At 48.0% G+C, this 22,314-nt stretch overlaps 2 protein-coding genes across 2 annotated transcripts in view; both read left to right on the top strand.

Moving 5' to 3' along the window:
- Positions 1 to 1,034: 1,034 nt before the first annotated feature.
- CBR3 (carbonyl reductase 3) lies at positions 1,035 to 8,444 on the top strand. Its single transcript, XM_036849595.1, has 3 exons — positions 1,035 to 1,655; positions 3,490 to 3,597; positions 7,957 to 8,444. Exons 1-3 carry the CDS (start codon positions 1,367 to 1,369, stop codon positions 8,391 to 8,393), a joined length of 834 nt encoding a protein of 277 aa, XP_036705490.1. The 5' UTR covers positions 1,035 to 1,366; the 3' UTR covers positions 8,394 to 8,444.
- A 5,774-nt stretch (positions 8,445 to 14,218) lies between these two features.
- Positions 14,219 to 22,314, top strand: part of DOP1B (DOP1 leucine zipper like protein B) — a 107,598-nt gene continuing 99,502 nt past the window's right edge. Inside the window, 2 exon segments of the mRNA XM_036851233.1 lie at positions 14,219 to 14,366; positions 20,567 to 20,731. Of these exon segments, the coding sequence (XP_036707128.1) occupies positions 20,594 to 20,731 (138 nt within the window). The 5' untranslated portion in view covers positions 14,219 to 14,366; positions 20,567 to 20,593.

The raw sequence follows: 22,314 nt of genomic DNA on the forward strand, positions 1-22,314 counted from the left end.
TCCTCAAGAAAATAAAGAGTTCTAACCAGAGAGATCAAGAAAAAGATATGAAAGACACAAAATACCAATATCAGGAATGAGAGAAGTGGTATCACTCTTGATATTAAAAGGATTGATAAGGGCATGTAATGAACGACTTCATGTCAGAGTCAACAACTTAGGTGATATACACAAATTTTTTGAAAAACATGAATTAAGCTCACTCAAGAAGAAACAAAAAACCCGAAGAGCCCTATATCTTTAAAATAGAGTTCCAAATAATCTTTAGGAGAAAAAAGAAAATACTGGGTGAGCCCCAGCAGGTGCCCACCTTCCTGACCTCACCTGTTGACTTGATGGAGAAAGTGGAGTCAAGGTGACAGACACAGGCAGGTCAGCCAACCTGTGCTTGGGTAGAGATGAGTCATAATGAGATGGTAGCTCTCCATAAATCTAAAAGTCACTAATCAAACACATTCAGATTACACTAAAGAAGGTGGGTGGGAGAATTCTAATTGCTTGTCCACACCGTGACACACCTTTGGAGATTCATTTTCAGTTGAACTTTGTGGGCACAAATTTCACTGAGAGAAAAAGATGCATATATGTATCCTCCTTGGACAAACCTAAAATGCACACACGTAGCACCCGTAGGAGTTGTGTAAGATGAATAAAAATATCCCGGTAAGAGGCTTCACCCACAATGAGAGTTTCATAAACATTCTCTCCCACTTGGGGGCGCACACAGCTAGGATCCCACACAGCTAGGTACCCTGCCCACACCTGTAAATCTGTTCTTGGGACCTTTTTTTCTCTCATTCCTCTCTTGAGTTTCTCTTAAGCAAGGAATGGGATCTATGTCCTGAGAAGCAGTTACCGTGTCGAAATAATTTCACTGTAGTCAAGGAAAAAGCGAACACCCTCATTTTGCAGTGGATGACGGACGCACGCCCAAGAAAATTACTCAGCACTTGTTTTTCTCCTTTGGGGGTTCTCCCACAATAGTTTCTTCAATCCAACTGCAAGGAATCTCTAGACCCTATCGACCCGTCACCGTCCGCTTTTGCTTTAGGGGAACAATGTCTCGACCCCGCAGACCACAGCTTGGCTCAAGAGGCGGGATCAAAAGCGGGCGCATCGCGGGGAGGGGGCGGACCCGGGAATGGGGCGTTACCAAACCTTCAGGAACAGACGGCCCCTCCTCGGAGGGGAGGGACCGAGGACCGGAGCCTCGTTCTCTGCAAGTCACAGCGCTGGATCCTAGAACACAGTTCTTCCTGGCTTCTCTGACTGTGGCCGGGCCTCCGCAGCGCGCACCGCCCACCGCCCGTGGCCCACGGCCCGGTTCGCTCTTCACCCAACAGCCCCGCGCGCCCGGCACCCGGCCATGCCGTCCTACTCCCGCGTGGCGCTGGTCACCGGTGCCAACAAGGGCATCGGCTTCGCCATCGCGCGCGACCTGTGCCGGCAGTTCTCCGGGGACGTGGTGCTCACGGCTCGGGACGTGGAGCGGGGCAGGGCGGCCGTGCAGCAGCTGCAGGGCGAGGGCCTGAGCCCGCGCTTCCACCAGCTGGACATCGACGACCTGCAGAGCATCCGCGCCCTGCGCGCCTTCCTACGCAAGGAGTACGGGGGGCTCAACGTGCTGGTCAACAACGCGGGCATCGCCTTTAAGAGTAGGTGCGGGGGGCGGGAGGTCCCCGGGCGCTCCGTGGGTGCGAGACAGTGAGCCGCATACGCCCCCTACCCGCCCACTTAAGTTATGGAAGGCAGAGCCCGCCCCTCGGGATGCACTCAGCTCTCGCCTCCCACGGCTTGTTCCCGCTTCCCACGGAGTCGCGGGAGCGGTTCGTTTAGCTCAAGACCCGCCCGGGCGCCGGGCACAGTGCGCCCCACCCGCCTGCCGGCCTGTGCGGGCCTGAGCACGCCAGGGCTCAGCCCAGGACCCTCCCAGAACAGACAGCTGCTGAGGTTTGCAAGAGAATCGGTCTCCTGGGAGGGGACCACGCCCTGCTAAGCTCCTGAGCTTTCTAATGCAAGAAACATTTTCTCTGCGAAGGGTCTCCAAACTCACTTTGGGCTTTCTCTTTCCGTGAAACGGCGCATTCATAGATGCGGGGAGGCATCTGCTCGGGACAGGAAGTGGATCTCGGGAGCACGATTAGCACGCACGTGCACGCGCTAGTGGACTTGAGAGAGCTTTAATGGAGCTTTTTCATGGAGAGCTTTGATAGGCTCTGGCAAAAAGGAAGCGAGCGTGGTTCCCACCCCCAGGGAAGCTATGTTTGTTATCAAACATACATAAGTGTGGTTTGAAGTAGCATCTTCCTTTGGGGCCGGGGGGCGGGGCGCGGGAGGGAGGAGATCAAGGAGATTACTTACTCTTATTATTCGAGTTATCGATCTGCCATGTGCTGCGGGTAGAAATAAACAGGTCAGCCTCACTTACAACCTAGTGGGGAAGAGAAATCTAAGAGGCAGAGCGGAGGAAAACGAAGCATTGTGAAGCGTTAAGTCTTCACCCCCTTGGCCTTGGGCCCTCGGCAGCGCCGTGCACCTGCACCTGCAACTCGGTCTGCGGGCTTTCTGCGAGCGCAGGCGGGGGCGGGGGGCGGGGGGCGACTGACAGCCCCTGGAGCCGACAGCTGGGGAATTGGTGGATAAATACCCGGCTTCCTGGAGGACACACGGAGGAACACTGACTTCAGCTGGAAGCTCTTGCCCCTCAGAGTGTGGGCTGTCGGCCAGCAGCGCCTGCCCCCCTGGACACTCGCTGGAATCGCAGAATCCCCAGCCCCGCCACCACACGTGCTGCATTGTAATCTGCATTTTAACAGAATCCCCAGGTGCCTCCTATGCCCATCCAAGACTGAGAACTTTGATCACTGCTGCTCAGAGTGTGGCTCGCAGACCAGTAGCTGTAGCGTCACCTGGGAACTGGTTAGAAATGCAAATTTTGGAGCCTCACCCCGGACCTTCAGGATCCCAAGCTCTGGGGGCGGGGCCCAGAATGCTGTGTTCTAACAGGCCCCGCAAGTGCTTCCCATACACGCTCCAAGTTTGAGAACCACGGATCTCTTGGTTTAAAAATTGTTTTAAAGGTAGTTTGTTTGGGGGACTTCCCTGGTGGCGCAGTGGTTAAGAATCCACCTGCCAATGCAGGGGACACGGGTTCGAGCCCTGGTCCGGGAAGATCTGCTGGGGAGCAACTAAGCCCGTGCGCCACAACTACCGAGCCTGCGCTGTAGAGCCCATGAGCTTAGAGCCCGTGCTCCGCAACAAGAGAAGCCACCGCAATGAGAAACCCGCGCACCGAACGGAAGAGTAGACCCTGGTCTCTAAAACTAGAGAAAGCTCTCCCGCAGCAACGAAGACCCAAGGCAGCCAAAAATAAATAAATTTATTTTTTAAAAAGTTAGCTGGTTTTGTCTTTCATTAGAGATAAGATCCAGTTTGTCTTATGAATTTCAAGAGGAAATGCATGACTTTGTTTCCTTCTCTTTTTGAAAGTTGATGATCCGACACCGTTTGACATTCAAGCTGAGATGACACTGAAGACAAACTTTTTTGCCACGAGAAATGTCTGCAGCGAATTACTGCCGATAGTGAAACCTCATGGTAAGTCCAGCTTTGTGGACTGTCAGGTTGCCTCCCCTCGGCAAGGCGTGACCCACCCCCCCGGGGGGGGGGGTGGCCGGGGGACTGTCCCTCAGGAATCACCCAGGGGTGCTATTTCTCTTTAGGGGGAAAAATAGAAAACTGCATTATTTTCTCAGAGTATCCGGCTCCTCACCCGAACATTTCAGCTTCATTGAAAGATATGTATACCCCACACCAAGTTTATGGAAGAATTAATTCACTTTTCCTCCAGAACTTGTATGTTTGTATGCCTGCAGGCATGAGTGCACTTAGGCGTGTATAGATGCATGTATGTTTAGATACCTGATTCATTTGAAGTCTATCCTTGTGTAGGAAGGAGATGGCTCTACATGTACCGTTTTTCATATGGCTACCCAGTTGTTCCCTCAACATTTATGAAAAGTTCATCTTCTCCCCCACCTCCAAAAAGAAAGATGTGTATGATACATGATGATGCTCTTGGGTCCCAAGTCATGAACTGAATCCTAGAAGGATAAGGTGTTTCAAGTCCCCAAAGGCCTCTTGCCTTTGAGCAACTTCAGTCAGTCCTTCTCAGTTCCCCAAGGTGGCCGGGCCTCACCCAGCTCACCTGGGGCTTGGGGTAAGGGTCTGTTCTCTCATTACTATGAATTTTCCTCTATTCCTTTCTTCTTGTACCAACCTTTGCCAAGCTGGTTCAGAGCATCCAAAAGAAACTTTTCTTTATTAGGAAATATCTTTCCCACACTTTCAAGTATTCAATGAATAACTTTTATTACTTTTCCCACAAACATTTATTGAGCACCTACCATAACCCAGGCATTACTCTGGTGCTGGGAATACAGTGGTGAGTACTGTGGGCATGGACAGTCCTGTCCGTGGAGCACAGAGTCCAGCGGGGAAGACCACTGCTGACAAACAATCCTAGCTGTGTAAATTATAACTGTGCTGGGAGGTGGGGAGAGAAGCCTTGCTTCCCTGAGGATTTTCTTTCCCAAGAAATCAACTGTGATTCTTAGGAAGAAGAGCTCTGCGGTTCTTTCTAGAAACATGCTTTTCTTAATTTAACATTTTGAAGAAAGATGATCTCCAGTGCAAAAATATTTAAATTTAAAAAGATGCATGGTGAGAGTTCCACCTGTCTGCCCCTCCCCATCCTCCACAGGTGATTCTCGTTACTGGTTTCTTAGTGGGATGGGATCATAGAAAGCTCACAGGTAGAGTTTCACGTACTGGCTCAAAGAAGCCTTGGGTCCAGGGGCATGGAGTTGGTGAGTGTCCAGGGTCAAGGGGATGGAATTTTTAAATGCAAATCTAGGCAAAAATAAATGTGTGTGTGTGTGTGTATATATATATATATATATATGCTTCCCTTTTTACAAAAAAAAAAAAGGACATTAAGTATAATGTTTGCCACCTTGCTTTCTTCACTTACTATATCTGGGGCTCTTATTCTTTTTTACAGCTGCATAGTATTCCATTATAGCTGTGTCTTTTACCAAGTATCATGAAATCTTCTTCCTATGGATTTTAGAATCATAGAATTTGAAAGCTGCAAAGTATTGAAAAAAACTTACATTCCTACACCTTCACTTTATAGAGAAGGAAACTGAGCCCCAGAGAAGTGAATACAGCCAGGTAGTAATAGAGCTGGAAACAGTATCCCAGTTTCCTAACTTCACCCCTCAATCAAACCAGGATAATTAGTTCTAGTGAGGGAAGTATTATAGCACCAAATGATTGTGAACTAACCATTTTGAAAGGTAAAAGAAGTCTTTGGGGAGGGTGGGGCTCAGGGACCAACCCAGTGCTGGTGAATCACTGTCTTTAACCAGTTTTCTGTAACAGTAATTCCCAAAGCGGGAATCTTTGGTTTACAACACATTGAGAATAGTGGTGACTTTTCAATAAACGTCACCCTGGAGGGCAAAACGCTGAGCATCTGCCCCTTGGTTTGTAGGGAGTCACTTTCTCCACATTCAAAGCTGATTTAAAAGCCACTCTTTATTTAGCTTTATAATATCACTTTAAAGAAAGTTATCCCGCTTGCTTATTGGTTCAAGATTGAGTGAATATGGGCTTCCCTGGTGGCGCAGTGGTTGAGAATCTGCCTGCCAATGCAGGGGACACGGGTTCGAGCCCTGGTCTGGGAAAATCCCACATGCCGCTGAGCAACTACGCCCGTGAGCCACAACTACTGAGCCTGCGCGTCTGGAGCCTGTGCTCCGCAATAAGAGAGGCCACGATAGTGAGAGGCCCGCGCACCGCGATGAAGAGTGGCCCCCGCTTGCCGCAACTGGAGAAATCCCTCGCACAGAAACGAAGACCCAACACAGCCAAAAATAAATAAATAAATAAATAATAATTTTTAAAGATTGAGTGAATAGGTTAAGCAGCTGTTGAGCCACTAGGGGGCGCTACTTGCCCACTCTTGCTGGAACGCAGTAGGGGTTGTTTCCGGACCGTGGAGCCACCTGGACCTCAGCAAAGAGTGGTGGTGATGGTGTGGGCTGAGCCCTTCTCAGGGCTAATTGGGCCCATTTAGCTGTTGCAACTGTCACCCCTTGGCCTCTCCCCCAGGGGTGTGCCTTGAGATCAAAGAGGACGCCTCTTCCTCTTAGGAAGTTTTTTTTTTCCATCGAAGGCATAGAGTAGCTCCTGTAATTTGTTTTTCCTTTTCTTTCCTCCTTTCCTGTTTGAATTTAATTCCTTGTAGCAGCCAAGCGTTTGAGTACAAAGCTGCTTAGCAAGTACTGAAGAGCATAACTTTAGCAAAGCAGAATTCCTGGCCAAAATATTGAAGTGAATCTAATCATAAAAAAAAAAAGTCATGCCAATCGATTAAACTGGGGGAAATACTATAAAATAATGGCTTAGAGTCTTTAAAAAGATCACTGTCAACTGCTCTAGTCTAAATAGACTAAAGAGATAGGACAACTAAATGCAATCCATTTATCCCTCCAGGGTCCATGCAATCCATTGGACCCAGGATGAAAACAAACAAAAAACCTATAAAGGAAGATTATTGAGACAATTAGGGACATTTGAATATGGACTATAGTTTAGATAATAGTGTTGTATCATGATTAATGTGATCACATTTGCGGTTTTGGAAGGGAATGCCCTTCTGTATACTACAGTGTTTTAAGGTGAAGTTTTATGGTATCTGTCTACAATTAAGAGAAAGAGGGAAAGCAAATGTGGCAAAATGTTAACAATTGGTGAACTCAGCTGAAGGGTATATATATGGGTGTTTATTAAACCATTCTTGCAACTTCTCTGTAGGTTGCAGTTTTTCAAAGTTAAAAGTTGGGAAAGAAATATGTTATTACCAGAGAGAGACAGAGAGAAGGAAGGAAGGAAAGAATATACTGAAGAGTCTTGGGTCCCTGCGGGCTATGTGAGATGCTTATGTACAAGGACAGAGTGAGGGCATCTCCATATGGGGCTGGGCCCACAAGAATCTCCCAGCACGTACACACCCCACCGACAAATGTGTACCTGTGGTGAATGCCACTCAGAAAATGAAATAAAATCCAGTTATCCTGTTGGATGCAAAGAATATGGATTCAGGATAATATGTGAGAAAAGAACCCCCCAAATTTGGTGCTTTTTGATGTTGGACAGAATGTGTAAATTCACACGTTCACTGGTTTGGGGATTTCAATCAATGCTTCAAATTATTGTCTAGTTTTTGGCCTTCATATTTTATTTTATGGACAGATCTGTCTCTTTAGTAGCTGTGAATCATTGCTAATATGAATATTAACTCACTAATTATATTTAATTATTTGTTAACTATGGGCTAAAAAAAGCAATGAAAATCAAAACTGGGATGGAGAATCAACCCATTCCACATGTGAAAGTATCCATCATTAAGGATAGACAAGGGTCATTGGCAAGGGATTGCTTAAACCTGATTTTGGCACTCAGGGGTACAGAGGTGGCCCCAGGACCCTAGGAAATAATCTAAGGGTGAGGGCGCTGTCCTCCGGAAAGCAAGTTCACAAGTACCTGGAAATGTGTGTGTGTGTGTAGGAGGGTGTGTTTTATAAAACTACCCGGTGATTCTACTACAGACCTAACTTCTGCTCACCTAATGAATCACTGCTCTTTAGCCCCTGTTATTGACAGAAATGTGTTCTTCCTTTTGGGAGAACAGGGGACAAAAAGTTAAAACCCACTGGTGCCTTCTTGAGGCATTTTTGAATGCCTTTGGAGGTTTTCTTTTAATGCCTTCTAGAATCATTTTTTAAATCAGCAATTACACCTGCCCCATGACTCAATCATGTTTGTCAGTAGTCAACCAACGATTGTTTATTTGTGACATGCTTCTATATTTTTGTTATTCTGTTTCAGGCAGAGTGGTGAATGTCAGTAGTTTACAGGGTTCCAAAGCCCTTGAAAATTGCAGCGAAGACCTGCAGGAGAAGTTCCGATGTAAGACACTCACAGAGGAAGACCTGGTGGAGCTCATGAAAAAGTTCGTGGAGGACACAAAAAATGAGGTGCATGAGAGGGAGGGCTGGCCCAACTCTGCTTATGGGGTGTCCAAACTGGGGGTCACGGTCTTATCGAGAATCCTGGCCCGGCGTCTGGATGAGAAGAGACAAGCGGACAGGATTCTGCTGAACGCATGCTGCCCCGGGTGGGTGAAGACGGACATGGCGGGGGCTCATGGCTGCAGGACCGTGGAGGAGGGGGCTGAGACTCCCGTCTACTTGGCCCTCCTGCCTCCAGATGCCACCGAACCTCACGGGCAGCTAGTCTGGGACAAAGTCGTCCAAAACTGGTGAATGTCTGCTTTGGCACTTGAGGCTTAATAAATGTTTGGGGAATGAATGAATTCTGGTGTTGTAGTCCGATTCTGTTTCTGTCCTTGCGGGGCGTCAATGAGAAAGTGTCTAGTTCTGGGACTTCCCTGGTGGCTCAGTGGTTAAGAATCTGCCTGCCAATGCAGGGGACACGGGTTCGAGCCCTGGTCCGGGAAGATCCCACATGCCGTGGAGCAACTAAGCCCCTGCGCCACAACTACTGAAGCCCGCACACCTAGAGCCCGTGCTCTGCAACAAGAGAAGCCCGTGCACCGCAACAAAGTGTAGCCCCTGCTCACCACAACTAGAGAAAGCCCGCACACAGCGACAAAGACCCAACACAGCCAAAAATAAATAAATAAATAAATTTATTTAAAAAGAAAAAAAAAAGTGTCTAGTTCTGGAATGGAGCTGAGCAATTTTGCTCTGCCCAAGCTCTAGCCTGAGAGGGAGATGCACATAGTCCAGTGGTTCTGAAATATTAGAGGGCAGCCAAATCACTTGGAGGGTGCGTTAAAACATTGCCTGGAATTGGGGCCCAAGAGTGGGCATTTCTATCAAGTTCCCAGGTGCTGCTGGTATTGGGATGGCACTTAGAGAACCACTAGCCTCCTGAGAGGTCCCAGGGCTGCAGAGCGGGTCCCAGTCGCGTTCCAGGTGTCCCTTGCTGTTTCCGGGTTGTCAACTCTATAAGGATGGTGATTTATCCTGTTTCCTTAGTTCTGCAACCCTGCTTTATATCTCAATCTGTTTTCCTACATTTGAGTACATTGAAATTGGTTCTTACACTTATGAAGTTGTGTGGCTTGAGGGACTCGGGGAGGAATGTCCTTATTTTGTTGGGTTATGGTTTCTTCCGTAATAGGTTTTCCGTTTGGGTTTTGCATCCTGTGTTCTTCTCAGAAAGTTTGCAAGGTTGCCCTGCCACTCTTTTCATCTGGTTCATGCCTGGGCAACTTTGTCCAGACCATCTCTTTGCTCCGACACATGCAGATATTTTCTCCTTAACCTATTCTGCTCCCCTGTAAGGTACAGCCCAGGGTGGTTCTTCGGATGCCCCTCCCTGAGCCCCTTTTGCAGTCTCTCTGACAACAGGCAACTCCACTGCTTCCAAATGAGATTGGTTTTGCAACCAGCCTCCTGCGTTCTGGTTATACCCTGCAGAAAAAAGACCTGGAGACCAAAGGATGTTACGAAAGACAAGAAATATACTTGCAAAGAAAGTTTGCTAGGGAGTCAAGACTTCAGAAGGAATGGGTAGCCAAACAACAAAAATGCAACAGGTGCACGATGGACAAAATACAAAGGAAAGAAACCACAGGTTTACCAAGTTGTGATGGGCTGTTCACAGTGGGAAGCAGCAATTTTGTCACTTGATTGTGACCACAAGGGTCACGTCGTATCTCCTGACAACAGCACTGCAGAAATAAGGGGTAATGGTGTTTTTCATTTGGAGATCAGTAAAGTATGAAAGTGCTGAAGGTTTCACTTATTTGGGGGACCAGGACTACACAGGTGACACTAGTATTTCTGGTCTATAACAGGGTGCAAGGTATTTATTATTCTCGACTCTCTGACTTGCGATGGCAGCCTTGCAAAGTGTCTGTTCAGCTCTCACAACCCTCACATCCCTTTTCCATCCACTTGGGGTAGAGGGAAGTCTGAATCCCACCCAGACTGCATTTCACTTCCTCTAGCCGTCTCTATATTGCCTGATTAAATCCCGCATGCTCTTATATTCGTCTCAGACCATAGCTCCTAAGACATTTTAATGACTCCTTGCCTGGTTCTAAAAACATTTTAATGGCTTTCCATAAGTTTCCTGAATACCTTTCATACTCTGGACTTCTGCAGCCAGCCTCCAGACTCCTGCCAACGATGGGCAGAAGCCCAGGGGCCGTAGAGCACTTTCAGGCTCTGCCTGATGGCGTCACAGACAGGAAATGCATGAGTAAACAGGCCAATTCCTTTGATGTCTTCTCCCTTTTTTGTCTCTAGCCATATCCCACCTTGACATTTTTTGGATCAGCATGTAGCCCACTTAGAAGACCCCTAACTGTAAAACTGCTGATCAGAATGGAATTTCTTATTTTTATGGGAAGGTCACTGGGGGCTCTTATTCGATGGTCTGCCCAGCACCCTCTTCCCAAGAATTCTCTCCCGGACCCATCCCCCCTGCTCTTTCCCCATGTTTGCAGCTGCGGCAGCTGCAAGATGACTCTGTCCTGCTAGCCTCTGTTGACTGCTCCAGCTGTAGACCCTTCCTCTGAAGCGCAGGACCAGCTGGACTGCATCAGGGAACACTCAGAGCTGCTACTGAGTGGCCACGCCCCCCCCACGTGGTCTAAGGAGCAGAGGAAGCAGGGCATAGTCAGAGAAGGAGGAAACTGACTCTCAAGAAAAGCAGCTACAGAGTGGCCCGAAGAGAGATGGCCCCCCTTCTCACAGTGGCATCCATTCCCCAGCTTCAGACCATCCCTGAGACCCTAGGTTCTAAGAGATGCTCTAAGCAACTCTTTTATCCTTTAAAGAAGTTTCCCTTTTCCTTAAGCTGGTTTGAAGTGACTTACTGTTGCTTACAACCAAAAGGAATCTAACAGAAGTGCATGAAAACGTTTCATAGTATGCTGTCAAGGCAAAAATATCATGAAGTGAGAACCCATGGTGTGCTAGTCCGTATGTCACGCTTAATACTTTCCTGACATTGTTTTACATAATTCTCACAACAGTCCTTTGAGGTAGGTATTAATGTCATTTTTTCAAGTGAGGAAATAAAGGCTTGGAGAGGCTGATTAACTTACTCAAGATCACACAGCTAAGAGCCAAGAGTCAGAATTGTATCCAGGACTGTCTGACAGAAAAATTCCTTGGTGCCTAGCACTTGGTACATCCAGCTTCACTATTACGAGTCTAAAGACCACAGGCAACTCCCTTGGTGTAAAAATTAAGGGAGATGATACATTGAATCTAAGGGATTTGTAAGCCATATGGTTATTAGATCCCCAAACCAGCCTCTGTGTGAACTTTTCCATAAAGTAGATACATGAAATACGGTTTTAAAGTGGCATATTTTATTATTTATTTATTTATTTTTTTGGCCGTGCCACGCGGCATGTGGGATCTTAGTTCCCCAACCAGGAATCGAACCTGCACCCTCTGCAGTGGAAGTGTGGAGTCCTAACTACTGGACTGCCAGGGAATTCCCTGAAGTGGCATATTTTAAATGGATTATCTCATACGTGTTTTTAGCCACCAAATGGTGCCAGAGATCCCATCCACATCAGCTTCTCTGTGATACACTTTTCTAGGTTGACACCTGTGTGGGAAACCCAAACACAGCATCAGCTTTAGACCTGGTCTGTAGACTTTGCCCTCACCTACTGAACTGTAACAGGATTTTGACAGCCCAAGAGCCCAAACAGTGATGCAGTGGAGATCAAAGCAGGTGATAATGACGATCCTGACAAAGGTTTACTCATTACTGCAAGTCAACCGCAAAGTGGGAACAGCATCAACTACAGAACTATGCAAGATTTCTACACAGATGGGTGAAGAGATGGGCTTGGAGGGTCACCAGTATCTGCACATGGAAACTCAGAATGAGTTTCCCTGGGCCAATCTTCCTAAGAGGTGGGCCAGCCTGACCCACTTCCTCTGACTTACAGTGCTTTCTTTACTGTCAAAAGGGGTAAAATTCTGATTTAAATTAAATCTGAAGTGCCCTAATTAGTTTGAGTATTATTATGCAAGGAACCTACGCTATTTACATGTCTTAAACAGATGAACACAGCTCAGTACATCAAGGGTGACAAGACAGCTTGACCCAAGTAAACAGATCCTTGTAAGAATAAACTTCTAAAAAAAAAAAAAAAAAAGAATAAACTTCTAAATCTTAGTGCTGTACATTTACATATAATCCTGATTATAAATGGAGTTCTTTTAAGGGTTTACACTACCCTTATTTGTCAAAGTTAATTTACATTAACCTCCCACACACCTGGCATTCTTCAGAGCTAGGTGACCTAACTATAAGGCAAGTGTATTATTTTATATAAATTCATTAGGACAAAGTTGTACATGGTGGTTTTGGCACAGACAAACTGATTCGCTCTCCTTAATGGTGGGTATAAGCAGTTCTTTTATCTCTGTTAGTTCAATGCCATGTGCAGTGTGGCTAGGATTTGAGAAACCTAAAAAAAAGAAAAGAAACTCACCTGTTTGTCAACTTTGTTTTTGTAAAAATGGAGTTTATCACATCTTCATTAGGAAATCAATTTTCATGAAATTAATTCTTTGTCTTGCAAATGCTCAATCTTTTAGTTTTCTTCTGTTTTTACTTTAAGACCATTCCTAGAATTGACCATTAGAGGATTTACATCTGGGACACTTGGTATATGCCAATTGGGTGGAGATAGAATCAGAATCAGAAGCCTCGCTGGTGAGAGGTCCAGCATCCCAAACTATTAAAACGTTCTTGATGTTTGGGGGGAGGTGATAGATCCCCTTGGGAATCGGATACAAACTCTATACTCTTTCTCCAGAAACATACATAAACACAAAATATTCTACACAATTTCAACGTGTTCATGGACTCCCCACTCCCACCCCCCCCCAAACTCTTTCATGGATGGCCTAGCATTTATGAGCCCCAAACTAGGTCTGAAAATTCCCAGGGGACAGTGAGGGGTTAAATTGTTAGAGGCTTCCATAGAAATCACAACCTCAATCAACAGGTGGCACTGCTTTGGTTGGCTGGGAGCCTGAGCTGGTGCAATCAGGATGCTCAGGTGAAATTTGCCTGAGTCCCGTCATCAGGTGCTTCTTGCTCTGCAGCTGTCAGGCCAGGATGGGTGCGTCTGGACTGTCCAAGTCCGAATGCTCCTGAGGATGACAGGAAGGGGTTAGAGTTTATCTGGAAACATGAACGCTCTTTAGACTTGATGTGAGGTCTCCTTTCTGAGCCAGAGCCCACATAAAGAAGCTCATTCCAGGAATTATCCACCTCACCTTCTCCGATGCCAAGGGTCGGAAAAGTGCGGCCTGTGGGGCCGGCGCACCTTACCAGGGTCCCCAAACCTCCAGCAGCCCGAGAGAGTACAGAAGGGTTCATTTCGCTTCCTCCCCGAGAGTTTGGGTGTAGTCCCGATGGCCAGGTGCCATGGAGCCCACCTTTCTCGGGTCCATCGGTTCTCCTTGCCTGTAACTCCAAACCTCTCCTCGGGCCGGCTGATTCACTGACCGATGTCCCCTTCCATTTGGGTGTGTCGGGGGAAGGCCCAGATGAGAGGCGGAGCCAAACCTCCCCCCAACCTGTGCGATGCCTCCCCAGAAGCAGACCCGCGGCGAGGGCGGGAGCTACTTGTTCTGGCTGCCAGCGACGCCCACCGCCGGGAAGCTGCGGGAGACTTGGGGTGGGAGCCCGGCGCCCTGGAGTCCGCGTTTAGGCCCCGCCCCCGGGACCCACCCCGCCAGCTGAGGTACCGCCTCCTGGTCCCGCCCCCCAAGCCAAGGGCCCGCCTTCCGGGCCGTGCCCCGAGCGTCGAGGATACTCCCCGGCCCCTGCCCCACTCACCGAGGGATCACCCTTAGCCCCACCCCAACGCGCCGAGGGCCCGCCTCTCCGCCCTGCCTCGCCCCGTCCGCAGAGGAGCCCCTCCTTTGGCCGCGCCCCTATGCGCCAAGGGCCCGTCTCCCGGCCCAGCCCTTCTAGGCTCCGCCCCACGCACCGAGGGTCCGCCCTTGTCCCCGCCCCCCAAGCGTCTAAGATCCGCCCCCCCCCCCCCCCCGACCCGCCCAGTGTCCTGGAGCCGTGGCCGCTGCGGCTCTGGCGCTGCGCTTCCTCCGCCGTCCCGGCTCCCGGCCGCGCCGCAGCTGCCGATCGTTTAACCCTTCGCGTCCAGCTCGGCTCCTCCGCGCCTCCCGTAGGCGCGCCCGCCGAGAAGGCCGCCGCCGCCAGTAAGTCGGGCCGGCGCCTTCGGCCTCTAGGCGAAGCCGAGGGAGCCGGGGCGTCTCCTCTTGCGGGTCCGCGAGCGGCGGGTGCGTCCTCCCCGGGTGCACAGGGTTCGGGCGGCGCCTTGGAGGCGGGCCCGGTGTGCAGGTGGCTCCCCCGAGCGCGGCCCGGGCCCGCTGGCGCTCACTGCTGCAGTGCGGGGGCGGCCCTAGCGAGGCCGTTAGTGGGCGTGGGCCCCGGCCCCGCAAGGGGCAGCCCGGGAGGCTGAGCGGGGTCCCCTCCCAGTTCCCCCGGCTCCCCGCAGCGAAGGAAGAGCGGCCGGGCCCGGCGCGGCCTCTCGTCTGGCAGGTGGAGGTCAGGTGGGTCACGGCCCGCCCGCTCCTCACCGCGGCCGGTGGATGCCGAAGCCGCGGCTTTGTTTGCTCGCGGTCCTGGTCGGGGAGCAGGGCTAGGGATCGAGACCTTTATAAGATGAAGGCTTTCCTGTTAAGGGAAGACCCCCAAGTCTTCCCGACTGTCCTCAGGAGAAGGGATCCCAGCCGCAGTGCGCGCTCAGCCGCCTGGCCCCTCCGTCTTGCAGGATTGCCGGCTGCTGCCTTCCTGGATGGCTTTTTAGCAACTCAGTGCCGCTGCTTATGGAGGCTGTTACCCTCAGGTGTTTCCCTAACCTGGGACAGCTGCCCGACACTTGGGAGAATCTTTGCAGGATATTTTGGTAAGGCAGTGGAGGCGCTCCTCTCCTTCCAAAGCTTGCTCCCATTATGTCTTACGTTTTTGCCACCTCAATTTAATTACCACTCTGAAAGACCCGATTCAAAATCATGTGCCCTACAGTTGATCAAACCACTTGCAGATGAGTGTTTCTGTGCTGTGACTAAGGATCATTATCTACTGATAAGTGTTCTGGCTCATGGGAGGGTGACTCTGACACTGTTCACTCACCGATGTTTTCATCTAACTCAGAAACGGTCCTTCGTGTAAACATCTTTAATACTAACTTCTTTTGGATCTAGACAGTTGATTTTTCACTCAAACTTGTTTTCCTAAGAAATTAAGAATGGTTAAGGTGAGAGATTCCCAGCTGACATTTTCCATTTTCTGGCAGATTCATCTGGTCTGATACGCTTGTTTATACGACTACTCCTTTGGGTGTAATTGTTAGTAGGCTGTAGAACTCTTATCAGTCTTACTGAGCTATTGAATCTCTCACAGAAAAGGTATCCAGAGTAGATTGCAAAAACATTGTCAAAAGAGCTCTATAAGGGCTGCACTATTAATTTTACCTGTAGCTTAACGTAGTCGAGGCTCTGTGGCACCTGGCTGGCCTGAGCTGGAATCCTAATTCTGCCAGTTGCTTGCTATGTGACCCCAGCAATTTTCTGGAGGGCCTGCTTCCCAGTATCCTCATCTGGAGGCTGATAATACCCATCTCTTAGGACTCTTGTGTGTTGCGTGAGAGAAATACATGCAGAAATGATGGATTTGCCAAGCCCCCCCAGAAGACTTGCTTACTAGCATAGTATCAAGTGCCCCATATTTTGAAATAAAAGAGCTTGCATATTTCCAAACTTCTCACCAGTGCTAACCCTTAGTTACATTGAATAGTACTTTCTTCTTATAACCAACCATAACATTGAACTGCTCCAGTTACCTGCTCTTACCTGGCTGACGCCTTCCTCACCATGAGCAGTGGTACCCTTTTGCCACCTCCCCTCCTAAACACATGTTATCGCTGACAAGGCTCTCTTCCTGCTAACAAGCGCCCACACCTGTGGACTTTGAGGACGTCTCTGCTGGTAGCTGGGCTTCCTCTGCCCTTCTTGCCAGCATCACTCTGTTACATCAGCCCACCCTCCATCACTGTGTGTGCCGCATTAAATTGAAATTATGTGTTTAGGTATTTCCTCTTTTATTAGGCTCTGAACTGTGAGAGTAGAACCCTGCCTTGTTCATGTTTCTTTCTCCAGTGCGTAGACACCTAATACAGTGAACAGACTGCATGGAGTATTGCAGTGGTTCAGAGACACGGGATTTCAGACCTGTACATTTCCTGGAATTAGAAAAAAAAAGCAAAAAAACTTACGGACTGTTGGGATGTACTAAAGTCTTATCTCTTTACTTGGCAAAACAAACTACACCTCTCATTACCATCCTTGATATTTTCAAAAAGTATGAAGGCTATTATTTCAGAAAAAGGGGCAGGCCTTTCCAAGAATGAGCAGGCAATCTTACTGTGTGCCTATGCATAGCACAGTATATTTTTGCAGAGAGGCCCAGCATGTGCAAAGGCTCTGTGGTAGAATGAGTTGTCTTAGGACAAGCAGAGTGCCTTGAGGAGAGAGGCAGGTGGAGGCTTGTAGGCCACAGAGTGGGGTGGGGAGAGTGTGGACTTACTGTAGGCTTAATGGGAAGAGCTTAAACATGGTGGGGAAGTGCTTTATGTTTTAAGAGGACTTGGAGTGCTGTGTGAAAGTACACTGGAGAGGGGCAAGAGTGAAGGAGAACCCTTAGGAAGCTTCTGCAGGCTTTCAGGAGAAAGGTGGCTTGCACAGTGGAGAGTTCACGGGTATTTTGGAAGAAGAGCCAACAGGACTTGGGTTGAGTGTGACAGGTGAAGAGAAGGAAGAGTCCAGGACGATGTTGAAGTTCCCATAGATGGCGGGGCCACTTTCTGAGGAAAAGAAGAGTGGAGAAGGAGCAGGTTGAGCAGATAGAATCAAGAGCAGAGGGTTTTTTAACGCGGAAGCAACTTAAATGTCCATCATCTGATGAATGTATAAAGAAGATATGCTGTATATACACACAATGGAATATTACGCAGCCATAAAAAAGAATGAAATAATGCCATTTTTAGCAACGTGGATGGACCTAGAGATTATCATACTAAGTGAAGTAAGAAAGAGACAAATACTATATGATATCACTTCTATGTGGAACCTAAAATATGACACAGATGAACTTATCTATGAAACAGAAACAGACTCACAGACTTGTGAGTTGCCAAGGGGGAGGGGAGGTAGGGGAGGGTTAGGGTGGCAGTTTGGGATTAGCAGATGCAAACTATTATATATAGAATGGATAAACAATAAGGTCCTACTGTATAACACAGGGAACTATATTCCATATCCTGGAATAAACTATATTGGAAAAGAAAAAAAAAAAGAGTAGAGGGTTTTTCAAACACAGTGTTATTGAGGTATAATTTACAGACCATAAAATTCATTCATTGAAATATACTGTTCAGTGATTTTTAGTAAATTTACAGAGGTGTGCAGACATCACCATAATCCAATTTTAGCACATTTCCATTACCCCCCAAAAGATCCCTTGTGCCCATTTGCAGATACTCCCCTGTTCCTACTCCCCACCCTAGGCAACCACTATCTAATCTACTTGCATCTCTACAGATTGGCCTATTCTGGGCATGTCATATAGATGGAATCATACAGTAAGTGGCCTTTTATGACTGGCTTCTTCCACTAAGCTTGTATTTTCCAGGTTCATCCACCCCGTCACATGTTTCAGGACTCTGTTCCTTCTCATTGCTGAATAGCGTGCCATCGTGTGGCTAGACCACGTTTTGTTGATGGACACTCGAGTGTCTAGTTTGGGACACACCTGGTTTGAGACACGCGTGCCATATCCGGGTGGAGAAGTCAAGGAAACATTTGCATGAATTTGGGCCTTGCAGGGGGAGGTTCGGGAGGTTATAAATCTGTGGGTCATGAGCATGAAGATGGTATTTGTTAGTTAAAGGAATGGAGAGATCATTGAGGGTAGAGAGAGAGAGAAGGCCCAAGCTTGGTGCCTGGGAGTGCCAGCATTTGGCAGTCGTGTAGAGGAGGATGGGCCTGCAGAGAAGGTACAGCAGAGATGTCGGCGGGCCAGAGGAGTGTGGGCACACAGGAAGCTGTTTGGAGAAGGAGGAAGTGGCCTGTTGCACAATCCTCCTGAGAGGTGAATGAGGAAACAGGGTCCACTGACGTTGGCAACTTGAAAGTTGTGTTGGCCTTAAGAAGACCACAATGGGCCCAGAGCAATCGGAAAGTGAAGTAGAAGATATCCTGGGAGTCTTACAACCTCACTGTGGCCAATAAATGAAAGATTGAGGCTTAAAGATCATGTTGTCCCTGCAGTTCAGTTTCTTCCGTCTGTGATATCTGGCTTTTTATTTGACTGACTACATGCAGCTTGGTTAGCCAACTAACTCCAACTCAGGGGATTTAATCATGTCACCATTGCTCCGTATTTCTCTCTCCTTTCAGACCACGTACTAGTGAGATACTACTTAGGTTCATAAATCAAACAGGATTGTGTTTGTGAGTAACAGAAAACTTGATTGAACGGCGGCTTAAACAAATCAGCTCTTATGTGCAGAAAACAGTAAGTCCAGGGGCAGAGCGTCCAGGGTTGGTATGGCACCTTCTTAAAGCCATCTGGGGCCTCAACTGCTCTGTCCTTCCACTTATGCAGGGAAGTCATGCCTTAAAGATGGCTCTTTCCTCGTGGTTGCAAGATGTGGCTTCAGCTCCAACATCAAACCTTTGTTTCAGGCAGAAAGAAGGGGAAAGGTGGAGGACAACAGGCCAGAAGAGTGCCCACCAGCAACTTCTACTTGTCCAGCACTGTCCTACGGCCTCCTAGCTGTAAGGGAGGCTGGGAACTAGAGTGCCGCCCTGAGCAAAATGAGGGTCCCCTTAGTGTGGAAAAGGGGGCAGGGAATTTGGTGTGGGTGCCTGCCACACTTTAAATAGATCTTAATCAGACGAAGACTAAAGAAGGGAGGCAAGTGGAAACCCTAAGTCATCACTTTTGAGAAAACACTGGAGTATGGAGCTTGGCGACAAGTCAAGGGAACGATTTGACATTTCCACGCCTTGTGGAGTGCTTTTCAGAGCTGTAAGTTGTTTGAATAGACTGATGGCTTGACCTTCAGATTTTTTTTTTTTTAAATGAAGGAGTAAAAACAAAACCTAAGCATGAATTTCTATATGTTATAATGTATAAATGATGGATGTTTTCAAAAAGGCAAATCTGCAGCATCTCACGTTGTTTCCTTTTGTCACATTGAGGATGAAAAGAAAAGGAAATGGTTGCTTTTGGCATCGGGCTCAGGCAGTCGATGTCTCAGGCTTTGCAGTAGCTGCAGTGGTTCATAGATAATGAATGCATCTAGCCACAGGAAAAAAAAATAAAAAGAAAGAAAGAGTCCATCAAAGAATATACAAGGAAGGGCTTCCCTGGCGCTGCGGTTAGGAATCCGCCTGCCAATGCAGGGGACACGGGTTCGATCCCTGGTCCAGGAAGATCCCACATGCCGCGGAGCGACTAAGCCCGTGCACCACAACTACTGAGCCTGTGCTCTAGAGCCCGTGCTCTGCAACGAGAAGCCACTGCAATGAGAAGCCCCCGCACCGCAATGAAGAGTAGCCCCCGCTCACCGCAACTAGAGAAAGCCTGCGTGCAGCAACAAAGACCCAACGCGCCAAAAATAAATGAATGAATTAATTAATTTAAAAAAAAAAAAAAAAAAAGAATATACAAGGGCCAGAATAAAATGATGACTGCTTGGGCCCTGGTGTGACACACCTCCGTTCAGACTCCTCACCCAGCGGCATAGAGCTATCGGGGGCCTGGCAGATAATTGGCACTTAGTAAATGAACAGGCACGCGGTGGGTTTCTGCCACCACTGCTGTCAGACGCTTCACTCTTAGGTCCTTTTTTTCCGCCTGGTTTTCTTGTAGAATATTTCCAATCCTCTCTCCGAGTCTAGTTGTAGAGGACTGGATTGCTAAACCAACTGTTCAATTAAGACCATAGATCTGCTTTTCCTTAGGTTTTGTAAATGCCCTGTGCCGGGAGGGACCGCCTGCGCTGAGAATCACCCGTCAGCAACAACGTGCAGTGAGCCACTTTGTGACTTTGTTCCGAGAATTCATTTTGTCCATTGAGTGGAACCCTAGCGTTTTACTTCTTTCTGCTCTGTCCATTTGTCTCCCTCAGAGTCCAGGAGGGCCGGAACCGTTTATCTCTTATCTACCATTGTGCCTGGCTCAGCGGCCTTGCTAAATATTTGAGTTGGATCGCCCAGCACGTTTGTGCATAGGAACGTTTGTGGCCGCGTGTCCTCTGGGGCTCTGGGCTGGGAATGCTTTTCATCCTCGAAGAGCTGCCTCATTTGTTTGTTCTCTGATTCCCTCTTAGATACCTTCTCTACTGCGAGAATGTAAGATGGATCCAGAAGAGCAGGAGCTATTGAATGATTACAGATACAGAAATTACTCTTCTGTGATTGAAAAGGCTTTAAGAAATTTTGAGTCCTCCAGCGAATGGGCAGATCTCATATCCTCACTGGGCAAGCTCAACAAGGTATGTGGGGCAGGGAGTGTTTGGATTGCAGGGAGGCGGGGACACAGCTGTTCTTTTATTGTCTCAAGGACTTGTCTTTTTAATATTACACTACATGCTGATTACAGCCATTAGATAAGAAGAACCACCCATAATTCTGTCACCCAGAGTTACCCACTATTAACCTATTGGTGTACGTACATCCCCTTTCAGCCCTTTTTTTCTGAGCATAGACATATAGTGTGGATATAGTCGATAGAACAGCTGAACAGTCTTTTGTCTCAACAATATTTAGGTCTGAACAAGATAAATTTATAAATTATCCAGTTATTCCGAGATGAATCGTCCTTCGTGTACTGCTTAGGATTTTTATGGCTTTTTCTTCTCCAGTCTACTTTTTTCGCCATTTTACTGCAGACTGGTAACTCCTAGAAGAATAAAGGATGAAATAATTATGGAAATCTGCCCAGAAATTGTGCATGTGTTTGGACGAGGGAAAACGGGTTGCGTCTAAGAAAACCAAAACTGGTCGCATGTGGGCTTGACCTCGTGTTCTGTGGATGGGGACGATTGTATTTTTCCATCCTGCCCAGAAGGAGGGTGACACAGTGATGCCCAAGCACTCAGGTGACCACTGTGACCTGTAGGAAGAAGATACCTGGGCTCGAAGAGGCTGTGCCTAGCTCCGTTACTGCCTGGCCAGGGCTCCTGGCTGTGATACCTGACTTTGGAGCCCGAGTGCCATATGGGAGCTAGGATATGCCCAGCCTAGTCTGGGAGGTCCCCATTCCCCAGGTCACACACACCAGGGGACTCTAACAAACCTCGCTAAAGAGAAAGAATTTGTCCGTTTACCTCTTCAAGGAACCAGGGTAGGGGGAGTGAGAACGAGAGCAGCCTGACCACGGGGGCAGCGCCTGGGCAGCCGTCCAGCACCAACCGCCTGAAGGCAGCTATCAGCACCCACAGATGGCAAAGAGGAGACAGGCGGTTATTACAGGCAGTGGCCGGGAAACTGCACGGTCTCGGCAAAGTGTATTTACAACATGTGAACATCACGGCTGGTGCTGGCTGGGGTGGAGACGTGTAATAAAACAGCAAATAAGAGCTGGAGAGTGCTTTGGCTGTAGAGCTCTGACTCAGGACTTTTTCTAGCTGAAGATAACATTCACTGTCTTAAACGAAGGTGGGTTGCCTTTTCAGGGGAAAGCGAGAAGCCCTGGAATGGAACTTGGACAGATTCGGGTTCTTTTAGATGTTTCTCTGTCTTAGTACTTGACTCTCCTGGAATCTAAAAACAGCATACTTTTGGGGAGAGGGGGGTGTGTTCATTATTTTTTTGTTGAGTTAAAATTCATGTAACATAAAATTTACCGTTCAGCCATTTTAAGGTGTACGGTTAAATGGCTTTTAGTACATTCATGATGTTGTGCAGCCATCACCACTATCTAGTTCCAGGACATTTTCACCTCTCCAAAGGAAACCCTCTCCGTTACTCCGCTTCCCCTGTCCCAGGCAACCACTAATCTACTTCCTGTGTCTATGAATATTTCATACAAAAGGATCGGTACAATAATGTATTTTGTGTTGGGCTTCTTTCACTT

This window comes from Balaenoptera musculus, chromosome 4 (genome assembly GCF_009873245.2).
Source record: "Balaenoptera musculus isolate JJ_BM4_2016_0621 chromosome 4, mBalMus1.pri.v3, whole genome shotgun sequence".
In the NCBI taxonomy this organism is placed as follows: Eukaryota; Metazoa; Chordata; class Mammalia; order Artiodactyla; family Balaenopteridae; genus Balaenoptera; species Balaenoptera musculus.

Bases quoted from the DNA above. Each gene is read 5' to 3' on its own strand.
- CBR3 (XM_036849595.1), top strand. From the start codon at position 1,367: ATGCCGTCCTACTCCCGCGTGGCGCTGGTCACCGGTGCCAACAAGGGC. The intron at 1,656-3,489 runs GTAGGTGCGGGG...TCTTTTTGAAAG, and splicing joins CGCGGGCATCGCCTTTAAGA to TTGATGATCCGACACCGTTT. The intron at 3,598-7,956 runs GTAAGTCCAGCT...ATTCTGTTTCAG, and splicing joins GCCGATAGTGAAACCTCATG to GCAGAGTGGTGAATGTCAGT.